The 14,484-nt window shown below is 36.2% G+C and overlaps 1 protein-coding gene across 1 annotated transcript; it reads left to right on the forward strand.

The window, feature by feature from the left end:
• The first annotated feature begins 10,605 nt into the window (after positions 1-10,605).
• LOC114934181 (uncharacterized) lies at positions 10,606-12,637 on the forward strand. Its single transcript, XM_029306821.2, has 2 exons — positions 10,606-10,621; positions 10,917-12,637. The coding sequence occupies exon 2, from the start codon at positions 11,049-11,051 to the stop codon at positions 12,486-12,488; it is 1,440 nt and encodes a 479-aa protein (XP_029162654.1). The 5' UTR covers positions 10,606-10,621; positions 10,917-11,048; the 3' UTR covers positions 12,489-12,637.
• Positions 12,638-14,484: the final 1,847 nt, after the last annotated feature.

The following is a 14,484-nucleotide window of genomic DNA, read 5'->3' on the forward strand; positions in this document are numbered from 1 at the left end:
TCCATGTACCCTCGAATTCGCGTTCGTTAGCTTCGCGAGTACACGCAATCTGAGAAAATGTTTCGCAGCAACTACGACATAACGCAAATAATAATTTGCCCCGCACGCGATAGGGTAATACAGGATGAAAGAGATCGCGGGGAGGAAGTACTTTACATCGCACAACCCCCTCGACTGAATCGAAATTATATCCCGGTGATAATCCGATTAACTCCTCGCATTCCTCGCCTACGTATATTGTCGGATGACCAATCGGAAAACCTCCGGTCTTCAACACAAACGGATACAGAGAACATACATCCACGTAACGTATCTTTTCCGTACCCGTGATCTCGTATCGCGTTACGATATTTCCTGTGCGTCCGCCGTAAAATGAGTCTCTGGGATCAAGCGGTTTGGTGTCTATCATTCGATGTCGATGTAGATATTCGCGCATCTCGACATTTTCATTCATCTTGCGATCAAAGTCGCATTCCCATTTCTCAATCACCCTATATCCGCGCTTTCGAAGGCGAAATGTCGTTGCAACGGTGTGCTCGTAACGTAAATCACACGTATCTGTATGATCCGTCGAAAGCAGTCTATCGCGATTTACCCGAAAACATCTTGGATAACCATGCCAAAAACAACCGTGAAACTGTAATGCGTAATATTGCGTTACGTTATTTTCTACTGACTCGTAGTATCCATCGACTAGCGTACCATCGCGTAATCGATATTCTCGAGCGCGACCGTCATGGATAATATGATGACCGAACTCCCGCTCTTTCCATATCAACCATATTGCAGGGCTTTACGCGAGTGAATATTCGCATGTCTGTATCCCCCCGTTGGAATGATACCGATTTCTTTTTCGCGTAAAAATTTTTTTTTCTAAATACTCGCATACACGTTAAGGCGATGGTTGTGCATTCCTCGAATGGACACACGTTTCCACGCTCTAAGAATATTTTTCTAAAAGCCATACACGCTCGTCTAAGAATATCTACATCGTTACGGCAGTAAAGCAATATTTCACAGTTGAAAATCAAACACATAGTTCGCGCGCGTCATCTCGGAGTGCCACGCGAGAAATTTTTCGCGTTCTTTCATCTGCATAGAATCGAGTGAATAATATTGAACACCGGGTAACGCTCCGACATAAGACTGATTATTGATAGTATTGAATAAATGTGGAAAAATGCCTTTATTCGTACCTTCTGCCAGTCCGAAAGCTTTGGATAATTCGGATAAACGCATCGGCATGTAATTGATATTATCAATAAATTTCGTATGACCTAGCGACAATACAACTATTTTCGTACCGTTTAAAATGACTCGAGGCTCTAAGACATAGTTTTCCACGATATATTTCAAAATAAATTGCGCGTCGAATGACTTTGCGTTATGCGCGATACAAATTATTTGTTTAAAATATTTCGTCGGCCGCGTTACAAAATCTACAAATTCCTGCACGGGGTTGCGACAAAATATAAATTCGCGAATACCGCACCAACGACATCGCACCGACATTTTATCTATTCCTGCACACTCCTCGCAAATTTGTTGAGCGACGCAGAGCGTAGGTATGTGAATTTTTACATTTGTGCTACCTTGGAGCGTTTCGTCTTGCCTCGTCTCAAAGTCATAAAACACGAATGCGACCCGGCTTTCTACGCGTTCACGAGCCTGATTAATCGAACCTTCGTCGTCATCATCGTCGTTTCTCTGCTGATGCTGTTGTTGCTCGCTATTTCCATCCGCAAGTTCGAAAGCGCGCGAATCGGGACAATTATCGCCATGCCGACGAAGGGGAAGCATGTAACAAAGGTGATTCAAAGGCTGAAGAGAACGACACGTAGCGCAATAAGCCGTGTCGCATTAGTGTTGTTTATTTCTTTGAATCAAACGTCTGCAATCTTCGCAAAATCGCATAATTTCACAAACACTTCCGACGTGATTTACCATCGTATGATTTTGCCGTGCAATGATGCTCCAAGCAGGCATGATTGAAAAATTCACGTCTACAGTTATCGTATCTAATACGATCCGCGAATGATTGCTCACACGGCGGCTCTCCGTTACATCGCGGACATTTATTAAAGCATCGATGCTCTCTCACATCGGAGCGGTAACTTAAATTACACGGGATGCAATATTCCCGCCCGCCTGCTGCTGCATTTAAATTTAAAATTACATCGAAATGTTTATTATTTAAACAATATAATAGATTTAGACAAGTTTTTATTTCCCGCTGCAGAGTGGTTAGAAATACGTTTCCATCGAATAGCGGATTACCGCCTCGACCAAAAGTATCGTCGTTATATTGTATATTATTATCGCAACATTTTCGCTTGCGAGATATTGCTAAAAACGCTCGATTTCAACAATTCCACTTCCTTTCTCCGGAATCGTGACACCGGCATTCCTTGTAAGTTGCAACGCTAACTCGCGCTGTAACACTAAGTTTTGTCTTCTCACCGCATTCCATTTCGCGTGTGACTCTCCCGCGCGTAAATTTCCACGCTTGTTAAAATTTAGAGCTGATACAAGCGCGCAAGGAAGACATAAATTATCAGTATTGAAAATTGTTAAAATCGAGCGTTTAGCAATAACATCAAGCGTAAGCCTGTTACGTCCGCGACCAATGGGAGGGGTGACTTTAAAAATGCGAATGTTAAATTCTTGCGCTATATCGTGACCTCCGCAGCTTTGCGCTAACGAGCTTACGAGTTCCCAAATATTTTCGTAAGTCAAATTTTGCGAAGGTCGGAACGATATACCTGCGGGGCCGCGGGTAAAACTTGCGGAATCGAAAGATATACCGACGTAATCCCCCGGTTTGCACGAATGCAACGCGTACTCGTGAAGTTTGCGAAACACATTTTCTAACCACTCATACGCGTTTGCCCCTTCGGGTATCGGCCAAATACGAAAACTAATTACCCGTCCTTCTAAACCGACGCACGTTTTCCGTTAACATTATTATATATCTAAAATTACCGTCTACCTCTTAATTCGCTATTTCTTTCTCTGCTTCTTCTTCTTCTTTTTTCTCTTGTCCAGCAGCAGTCGCTAAATGTCGCTCTTTGGCATCGTCGGAAGTTTCTTCACCGGAGCGGGTTTGAGAATTTTCTCCTTGGTGTATTTCGACGTTCCTTCCCCCGCCACTCTGTACTGTAAGAAATAAAAAATTATATTAATGAAATAAAATATTTAATAAAATATTACTCTCTTGCGTTTGAATTTTTATTAATAATGTGAAATTGTTGTTATTAATAATTATGTTAAGTTCACTTACGTTTTAATATTCTTTTACCGGGGTATTTGTATCACCCTGCGAGGTAAATATAAAATTTCGGGCATGATGTTAAGAGAGAAAGAAATTATTAATAAAATTTTATTTTAATTAAAATAAACAAAAAATTTAAACGTAGGAGAAGATTAAGTATAAAATATGCAATTATTACCTTCCTCAGCCATCGCCCCGCTATTTTTTTCTTCTTCTTCTTCTTCAGAAAACGTGGCGTTGTTATTTTCATCTTCCATTTCTTCTTCTTCATCTCCCGTTTGTTCTTTTTGATCTTCCGTTTGCTCTATTTCTTCTTCCAACTCTTCATCTTCCTCTTCCTCCTCCACCTTCTCTTTATCTTCCGAAATCGAGTTTATTTTCTCGTCGATTTCCTCCTCCTGTTCTCGCTTCTCTACGACCACGTTTTTATTTGCCACGTTATCTAATATTCATCAGTCATATATTATTAGTAGATAGATAGATAACTTTATTGATCCCCATAGGGTTACAATTTCAAAACAAAAACAAAAACAAAAACGCTTACATTACTAACTTAACCTAACTTAGCCTACTTAACCTATTTAGCCTAATATTTCTAGGGGGTTGAGCTTCCACCTCGGGTCGCCCTTGTGGCCTTCTCCCCCATTAGCTTCCATTCCACCCCCCAGTACACACACACACCTCTCGCCGCTTGGGACTTCCGTTTCCTCTTGCTTTTCCGTTCTTTTTGCGTTTCTTTTCCCTCTTTCATTTACTCATCCCATTCATCTCTTTTGTTCTTCCTTCCCTCTCTCTCTCTCTTCCTCTATCTATATCATCCATCTTTCTCCCTCTCCTCCCTCTCTTAGAATTTCCTTGACTACTTCCTGCCAACTCCTCTCTCTTTCACTACTTATTCTACATCTTTCCCAAATATGTTCCCACGATTCTTCGTCTCCACCACATAACCTGCATTTTTTCTTCTCCTTTTCTTCCCAGTATCTACTTTCTAGCATCTCGTTTCCCAGCCTAAACCTCGCCACTCTCCGCCATCTACTCTCCCTCCAACCTTTTTTAAATACTCTGGTACTCCTTTCCCTCTAATCTTCTTATATACCATTTATTATACTCTGACTTTACTATTCTTTTCTCCCTCCCTTTCCTCTAATCCTCCCAATCCTTCCTTAACAATTCCCCGAACCACCCCTCTTTCTCCCCTCTTCTCTCTTCTACTTCCTCTATCCTTTTCTCTCTTTTCCTAAAGTATTCTTCCCTTTCCCTTTCCCACTCTGAACCCACCTTTCTTTCCTTTGCCCTTTCTCTCATTTCTTCCCAGCATTTTCTTGCTAACTCGTTTCCTTTTTCTTTCTCCATTTTTTTCTCAAAGTTCCACGCTCTCTTCCTAGCTCTTGTTCTCAGTTTTTCTCTGCTTAGTTCCTCTCTCACCATGTATCCTGATGTCCTTCTTTCTACCCCCAATGTCCATCTCAGGTACCTTTCTTCCAACCTTTCCATCCCCTCCCTCTCCTTCCACCCCCATACTTTCCACCCCATAGCTCAACACTGTCCACACCAGCTTGTCAAACAGCCAAAGCCTTCTCCCCCAGTCTTTTCCGAATCTTCTTTTCCCTATCCCCCATACTTGACCCATAATCGATGCTGCTCTCCTCATCCTTCCCCTCACCTGTCCTTTGTGTCCTCCATTCCTCTGTAGCTTGTATCCCAAATACGTAAATTCCTTTACTTCCTCCATTCTATCTCCTTTACATCTCCATTCCCTTTTTTTCCACCTTCCTCTCTTTCTTCTAAATCTCATTACTTTCGACTTCTTCGCATTCAATTCCAGCTTTTTATGATCTAAATATTCTTCTAATCTTTTTATCATGCTCCTTAATTCTTTCTCTTCCTCTACCAGCAACACTATATCATCCGCGTATGCTAGCGTGTATATTCTTTTTTCCCCTAGCCTCACTCCTCCCCTTTTCACCTTTTCCATCTTTTCCATATATTATTAGTATTTCACATAATTAAAAAATCTTTTGTGTTGATATATATCACTGTAGTATTTTTCTTACTTACTTTCAAGCGGAGTAAATATGTCCGCCTCATCGAACGGACTTACTTCGCAAACCCGCACTTCTTCCACGTCATTGTCACTTTCGCCTAAACCAATAATCGGATGTTCCAGCTCCGGCGTTAACATGATGCGTGCACGGCCTGGAACGTATAACATTTTTATTAACAAATTTCTTGTTTAATATGATGTTTTCCAGCAGCACAATATAATTTATGATGTTAAAAACTTACGCAAAGGTCCGGGCTCCGGCAAAGAATCCGCTCGTCGTCTTCTATTTAGCCTTAATTTTAATGATACGGAGCGATTCTCCAGTACACGCAACCGGTTTCTTGTGATGCGTGCGACAGGACGTACGATAGCTAAAGTTTTAGCGATTTAAATAAATAAATAATTGAGATAGTTTTAATTAATTTATTTATAATTAAGTGTAATAAAAATAAAAACTCACCATTATTATCTTCTCCCCGCAGAACTCGATGAAAATGTAGGAGGAGATATTCTATGTGGCCTGCTGTATCGTTTTCCTTCTCACTACCGAAATATTATCACAACTCGATCACCTCACCCGCGATAATCAGTAATTTGCAAAAAACACTAAAATGTCCTAGTCGGAATAATACCGCTAGCACAGCACTGGGACATTCTCCCGCAATTTTGAATAAAGTGTAAGTAAAAGCAAAAAACTATAAAAATTTTAAAAATCGAAAAAGTACATACATACTGTATTGTTGTGTGCGTGGGGCACAATTTTCCAAAAATATTGAAGCATTTCTCTTCACTCGCGCATGCAAATTCATATACAGGGTAGGCCATTTTAATCTTTCCACTAAAATTTCTCAAAATCCAAAAATTTAAGACAAAAATGTTTCAGATAAAAGTTGTATGGTTTCAAGGGGGACATGAGATGGTGTCATTGATTTGACCTTGAATAGCCATTTGAAGGTTACGTAAAGGTCAACTTAAATTTCTTAAATGGAACACTATATTTTTTCTTGCATACTTTTGTAGCTGACTTCGAGATCTTTCCAAAACACTACAATAAAATATTTTTTCATAAAGTATTTTTCGAGTTATTAAGGCTGCAAATTTGTAGTATTTTGACATAAAATACAAAATATCTTGGGAAATATTCATTTTTCGATTATCATACCTTAATACTTTTATGCACAGAATAATGAGACGAATCAATTGGTGTAAAGAAAACACATAGTTGTCTTAAAGAAAAATTATCTAACTGCTTATTGCAATTTTCATATTTTTTTTTAAAGGTAACTATGTGTTTTCTTTACATCAACTGATTTATCTCATTATTCTGTGCATAAAAGTATTAAGGTATGATAATCGAAAAATGAATATTTCCCAAGATATTTTGTATTTTATGTCAAAATACTGCAAATTTGCAGCCTTAATAACTCGAAAAATACTTCATGAAAAAATATTTTATTGTAGTGTTTTGGAAAGATCTCGAAGTCAGCTACAAAAGTATGCAAGAAAAAATATAGTGTTCCATTTAAGAAATTGAAGTTGACCTTCACGTAACCTTCAAATGGCTATTCAAGGTCAAATCAATGACACCATCTCATGTCCCCCTTGAAACCATACAACTTTTATCTGAAACATTTTTGTCTTAAATTTTTGGATTTTGAGAAATTTTAGTGGAAAGATTAAAATGACCTACCCTGTATATGCTTGGAAAAATTTTTCCCGCATAAACTCTGCGCTAGTGATACACAAATTTCAACTACTTTTTTCAAACTCATTATTGAAATTTAATGGTACACTTGCGTCGAATACGTGAGTGCGCGAGAGACAAAATTCAAAAATGTAATTAACTAACTTAACTCCGAGAGCCGTATTTATACGAGTTTATGAAAATCAAGATAAGGAATTTTCAGGTATCTTTTCTCGATTTTATTTTATTTTATTTATTTTTTTTATCTTTTTTCTCATAGCCGTGTATTCTTACCCGTGTTTTATATATATATATATATATATATATATATCAGGAGACGCGGTAGTGTCTCCGGCCATGTTCAAACCCTAAAAGACCTTAAAAGACACTACAAGTCTCCTTATCCTGCACCATCAAAGTCCATTTTTTGGGGATGTAGAACTACTAAAATATAAAAAATTTTGAATTGCACGTAATATAACCTGAAAGGCGGCATCGCCACGAGTAATTTGAGCCAAGAAAAAATAAAATCGGTCAAGCCGTTCTGGAGATACAAGCGGTCAAAAAGTGACGTTTGTCATGAAAAATGAAGTAACGTCGTCTTCTTCTTCTTCTTCTTCTCTGTCCGCGTATAAATCTCTTCTCACCTTTCACTCACACCTCCCTCAACTTTCACCCACCCCTTTCCCTCCCACATCCCGCCCCCCACCCCACCCCACCCACCCGACCCCCACCCCCACTCCCACCCCTCTTTCGCCTCTTTCACCCTCTTTCGTCCTCTCTCACCCTCTTTCGTCCTCTCTCACCCTCTTCACCCTCTTTCGCCCTCTCTCACCCTCTTTCGTCCTCTTTCACTCTCTTTCATTCTCTCTCACCCTCTTTTACCCTCTTTCATTTCCTCTCACCCCCTTTCGTCCTCTTTCACCCTCTTTCGTCCTCTCTCACCCTCTTTCGTCCTCTCCTCACCCTCTTTCATTCTCTTTCACCCTCTTTCACCCTCTTTCATTCCCTCTCACCCTCTTTCATTCCCTCTCACCCTCTTCGTCCTCTTTCGTCCTCTTTCACCTTTTTTCACTCTCTTTCGTCCTCTCTCACCCTCTTTCATTCTTTCTCACCATCTTTTGCCCTCTCTCATCCTCTTTCGACCTCTTTCACACTCTTTCGTCCTCTCTCACCCTCTTTCAGTTCTTTCTCACCATCTTTTGCCCTCTCTCATCCTCTTTCGACCTCTTTCACACTCTTCGTCCTCTCTCATCCTCTTTCGTCCTCTTTCACCCTCTTTGTTCTCTCCTCTCACCCTCTTTCGACCTCTTTCGTCCTCTTTCACCCTCTTCGTCCTCTCTCACCCTCTCTCACCTCTTCACCCTCGTACGTCCTCTCCAGCACCCGCTTTCATTCTCTTTCACCCTCTTCACCCTCTTCATTCCCTCTCACCGCTCTTCATTCCCTCTCACCCTCTTTCGTCCTCTTTCGTCCTCTTTCACCTTTTTTCACTCTCTTTCGTCCTCTCTCACCCTCTTTCATTCTTTCTCACCATCTTTTGCCCTCTCTCATCCTCTTTCGACCTCTTTCACACTCTTTCGTCCTCTCTCACCCTCTTTCATTCTTTCTCACCATCTTTTGCCCTCTCTCATCCTCTTTCGACCTCTTTCACACTCTTTCGTCCTCTCTCATCCTCTTTCGTCCTCTTTCACCCTCTTTCGTTCTCTTTCACCCTCTTTCGCCTATCTCGTCTTCTCTTACCCTCATTCGTCCTCTCTCACCCTATCTTCAAAAAATCATAAAAATGAAAAGGTCAAGCCATGTTCAAAAGAAGGTCCTCAAAAATTTAAACCTAGTCTGTACAATGAAAAATAATTACTCGTAATTCCAGAGTTCCAATTTGTTAATATCGAATAATGTATTTGTTTCAAGTAATGGCAGTAGAGTCAAATACATACCTACGTATATGCAGTTTTTGCTGTTAATTGTACTTGAACGAAAAAAATAATTAAATGATTTAAATATAACACATTTTAAATCAAGAAACTTATATAATCGAACTCTGTTTAGGAAAAGGTAGAACATTTCATTTGCCTCTGCCTTTACAAGAAACATTGGATAAGGTATGTCCTCCGGAAGATCCTATAAATTTGAATAACGAGTTGCACATTCTCGTTCGAGGTATACCCAAGAAATCTAAAGTGGTTTGGGAAAATTTGGTAGATATTAATAAAATGTATAAGGCTTTACAACGGTTGAAAGAAAATAATCCTCATTACTCAAAAATTCGTCTTCCAGCGTCATCTGATGATCTATTAAAGGATAAGTTGCAGGAAACAGAATATAGGATTGTCGATGAGGAAAGCGACAATGACGAAATAAATGAGGTGGTTGAGGAATTACCAGCATTGAATTTGTACAATGTACAGTAAAACAAAAATAATAATGATCAAAGCGTTTTAAAACGTACGGCTTTTCTCACACAAATCACTGAACATTCGGATATTAACGATCAGTATACAATATACCCAATACACGCGAAAAGAATCGATAACGAATCTGCATTGAAGCTTTATCAAATGGTGAAAATTGAAGATTTTCCAATGGATAATCGTTATAAATATCTGGATGTCATGTGTTTCCCTGATTTATATCCTGATGGTGTCAATGGACAACGAGAAGATAGAAACTTTGCATTGCCGGAATATTTATTTATTAGAACACGATTGATGTCGAAACATAGTAGATTCAGGTTGAATCTGCAGTATCTGTTCTTCCTTCTCAATGATGCTAACTACTGACAGTTGAAAAGTGGTATCTATTATACGACGATGGTTACTAACCCACGAGAGAGATACACTGCTGGTAGATACTTGAACGAATTGAAAGGTTACCAATTAGAATCGAATTTAATGAGTATTTTCGCAAAATTGAGAAATACGGATCAATTTTGGCGACAACCGTCCAATAATGTAAAATGCATGACTTTGCATTACGGTCCAGCGACGTGGTTTTTGACTTTGAGTCCTAGTGAATGGAAATGGTCCGATTTGGGTGAATATTTACGAGATATGAATCCCGATAAAGAGAAGTTAGGCATCAACGAACTAATTGCATACGATCCTGTAAGTACTTCTAGATTCATGTGCATAAAATTCAAAGCCATGATTGATTTTATTTGTTCGTCCGATAATCCTATAGGAAAGATTATTCATTACTTCTGGCGACTGGAATATCAACGTAGAAGTATGCAGCACATGCATTGTATGATTTGGATAAAAGATGCTCCAGTATTAGGAAAATCGCCGGATGAAGAAGTTGCTACGTTTATTCAAAAATACGTAACGTGTGAAATTCCAGATGAAAATGTTTCGCCAACGTTGTACGATACGGTAATAAGTGATCAGAATCATAAACATAACTCGTATTGCATGCGTACGAAAAAAACGGAAACTAATATATACAGAAAGTGTCGGTTCGATTTTCCTCGGCCAGTTACTGAGAATTTCGTTTTAAGAGACGTTATCACTTCGATAGTCGGTAAAAAAAATTTAGGCAGTAAGAGCAGATTGTACGATCTTCCTCGCAAGGAGTCGGAAAGGAAAAACAATTGTGCCCCACGCACACAACAATACAGTATGTATGTACTTTTTCGATTTTTAAAACTTTTATAGTTTTTTGCTTTTACTTACACTTTATTCAAAATTGCGGTTTATCTGTTTTGTTTTAATGTATTTAAATTATAATTAATATTTTATTACTTTATTTAAGTTATTATAAATTATGTGATAAAACAGTGTTCTATTTTTCATGAAACTCGGAAAACATAACAAATTATTAATACGCTATAAATAATAAAATATTTTTGTTGCTAATAAGTATTTTTTTGCTAATATTTATAAAACAAATATACATAATGTTAATAATTTTTTTAGATAATGTTTAATCCAAGAAATGTAGCAGTGCTGCTATACACTGCACTGTATATGACTGGGGAATTCCCAGAAAGTCCTGTTACAACAGATGAAAATGAAACAAAAGACATGTTGGAAAATACACTTTGATCAATGTATGAAGAAGCGTTTGAAGTTTATGAAGAATCATCATTAGATTTTCAAAACGAATTTGATATACCTGAAGTAGAACCTGTAATTGATGAAGAAAGAGAAGGTGACACATATTTTGTAAAAGAAATTGAATGTGTTGCGGATTCTGTACCAATAGAATATAAAAGAAATGCAGTAGAGTTTTGGAGAAGTGGAACAAAAAAGTCAAGAACTCTTGCAACTATAAGAAATAGATTTCGGAAAGTCACGTCATTACGTCAATTAAGAAGATGGGAGCAGCAAGTAAATCAAAGTGGCAGCAGATTTGATAAACTGAAAAAAATTTCAACATTTACGTTAAATAAATTCCATGAAGGTATTGAAAAGGGAATAATTATTCATGACATTGATATTGCTCGATGGGCTATTCGCGCACAGAAGGAAGTAAATCTACTTGGGTTTACAGCATCATTATCATGGGTAAAAAGGTTTAAGCTTGCACATAATATCGTATCTAGAAAAATTACAAAATTTATAACAAAAAAACATTTAGCGTCAGACAAAGATTTAGAAGCACGAAGCAAGTCATTTATCGAAAATGTTAAATCTTTTATTATACAATATGGAATTGAAAATGTATATAATTCGGACCAAAGTGGATTTCAATTAGAATTTCATTTCGGTCGTTCACTATCACCTATTGGTATTAAAAAAGTAGAGCGCATAGTACAATCCATATCAGCAACTACACATAGTTATACTATACAACCTATTGTTTCAGCTGATGGTAGATTATTATCGCCTCTGTTTATTGTTTTAAAAGAACCTACTGGAACATTTGTAAAAGAAACAATGTTTAAAGATAATAATATCTTTGTCATGGCATCAAAATCTGGAAAATTAACATCGCATCATTTTGAGATCTGGATAAAAGAAGTGTTTTTTCCAAATGTTGGACCAAAATCAGTGTTATTATTAGATTCTTGGACTGGTCATTGTCCTGATATAATTCAAAGAAACAAACCAGATTTTATAGACAATATTAATTTGTTAACTATACCAGCTGGAGCAACGGGAAAAATACAACCTTTAGATGTATTCGGTTTTCGTTTATGGAAAAATTTTGTTAGACATTTTTCAGATACCATCATGCTTTTAGATCTTGACGTCAAGCTTCATTCAAGAAACAATATTTTAAAATTACAATCATTAACACATAATCAATTTTCATCACCAAGGTTTAAAAATTTATTCAAATATGCATGGTATAAAAGTGGTTATTTAGAAAAGAAACCAGAAGAATTTGATACACCAGTAGATTTTTGTTTCAAAATTAATTTAAAACCAACATGTGATATTTGCGGTGAAATTGCTGTAATTTCTTGCGCATGGTGTAAAAAATCCCTTTGTATAAATCATTTCTTTCATGATCATCATCTTTGTAACCGATATCAACCATGAATATTTTTTATTCTTGTATGCAATAATTATGTACGGTATTTTATGTAATATTTCCATATACCATACATATATATAATGACTTAATAATGTAAGACAATGTGTATTACATTTACTTTATACTTTAAGAAATTAAATATTATAAAACAGAATATTTTGATGAGTAAAGTACTCTATTTCTTTCAAGTATGTAATGTATGTTGTATATGAGCAAGGATGTTATCTGCAAAAATGTATAAATTAAAATATAGTAACATATAAATATGTTTTATTTATAAAACTTTTAACAAAAAAATGTATATTATTCGAGAAGGTCGCCGTAGCAGTTACCTGCTGATTTTCGCTCGCAATAACAAGGCTATTGTCTCGACAACGAACAACACAACACGCTCAAATAACAAGGGATATAATAAAATTTAGACAAATAACCTGTCTCGACAACACGCATGACGAGACATAAACATGTCGGTAGGATATACTTATTTTATATTAACGGTAAAACTTCTTAATTCCTACATATATATTGTATAATTATAAATTATATTTATAAATATAATTTCTATAATTTATAAAAATATATTTTCATAAATTATTTATTGCTAATTTATGGTTACCTCTGTGAGTTTGCGAAGAAAAATAACTGTCGCTGTGAATAACGAGCGTCATGAGGTGGATAAAGCGGGCGTATAGTAGGGTATAGGGATATTTTTAATTTATTTCTGAAAAATGCGACTTCGGAATACAACTTTATTATATATGATTGAATTTGTCGTTAAATGAGCTATAAGTTTTGTTATGAGACAAATTTAAAAATTTTCAAACATTGAAAGGGAGGGGGGGGGGAAATTTCGAAAAATATGACATTTTCGACAAATCTGATTACATGATTTTGAAGTACATTAAAAACCATAAAACTTTTATTTAAAACTTTTCTTTATATCTCTTATCGCTTCGACGGTATTTGCTGAGAAATGAAAAAATCGATTTTTTTCAAGAAGGTGTTTCACCCCCTTAACGGCCAAATTAGCACTTATAAAAAAATACGTGTCTTCTATTTTGATCTTGACTACAACATATTCAAAGCTCATTAAAATCGGAGGGGGACACTTCCGACCCTTTCCTTGTTAGATACACAAAATATTTAATCTAGGGCGATATTTACTTAGCCACAAAAAGTTTATGAAAATTAAGATGAGGAATTTTTAGGTATCTTTTCTCGATTTTATTTTATTTTATTTATTTTTTTTATCTTTTTTTTCATAGCCGTGTATTCTTATCCATGTTTTATATATGTATATATATATATATATATATATATATATATACTGGGTGTAAAAAAATTAGACCGACAAACTTTGAGGGAAAATAGAGGACATAAAAACAAACATATTTGGTTAATAATGTTTTTCTCTACGACGCTCCGTTTTAATATTATAGGGTACAAAATAGGAATTTTATGATTTTAACAAAAAACAAACATATAAGTGAAAAAATTAAATTGATTTCAATTACACATATAATTTTAATCTTTTTTAACTCAATTTATAATATATGTTCAAAAATTCCTCCATTTGCTTTACAAGGGTATTTTGTATTTACTTTTACTTTATTTTTATATCTTTAACTTTTACAACTCTTATCGATGAAGCATTGAAACAGAAACAGAATCGTTAATCCGAATTTCGACGTTGTCATTTTTGTGTTGAAACAAATGGAGGAATTTTTGAACATTTATTATAAATTGAGCTAATTATTTTCGAATTTTTGTTCCGTTCTTTTGTTAATTGTTTTTTGAAGATTAAAATATATAATGTGTAATTGAAATCAATTTAATTTTTCCACTTATGTGTTTGTTTTTTGTGAAAATCATAAAATTCCTATTTTTTGTACCCTGTAATATTAAAACGAAGCGTCGTAGAGAAAAATATTATTAACAAAATATGTTTGTAAAAAACCACTCCTCAATGTTTAAAGTCGACCAGACTGGCAATAATTTATT

The sequence above is a fragment of the Nylanderia fulva genome, unplaced genomic scaffold, assembly GCF_048542155.1.
Source record: "Nylanderia fulva isolate GAGA-0341 unplaced genomic scaffold, ASM4854215v1 Scaffold548, whole genome shotgun sequence".
Classification (NCBI taxonomy): domain Eukaryota; kingdom Metazoa; phylum Arthropoda; class Insecta; order Hymenoptera; family Formicidae; genus Nylanderia; species Nylanderia fulva.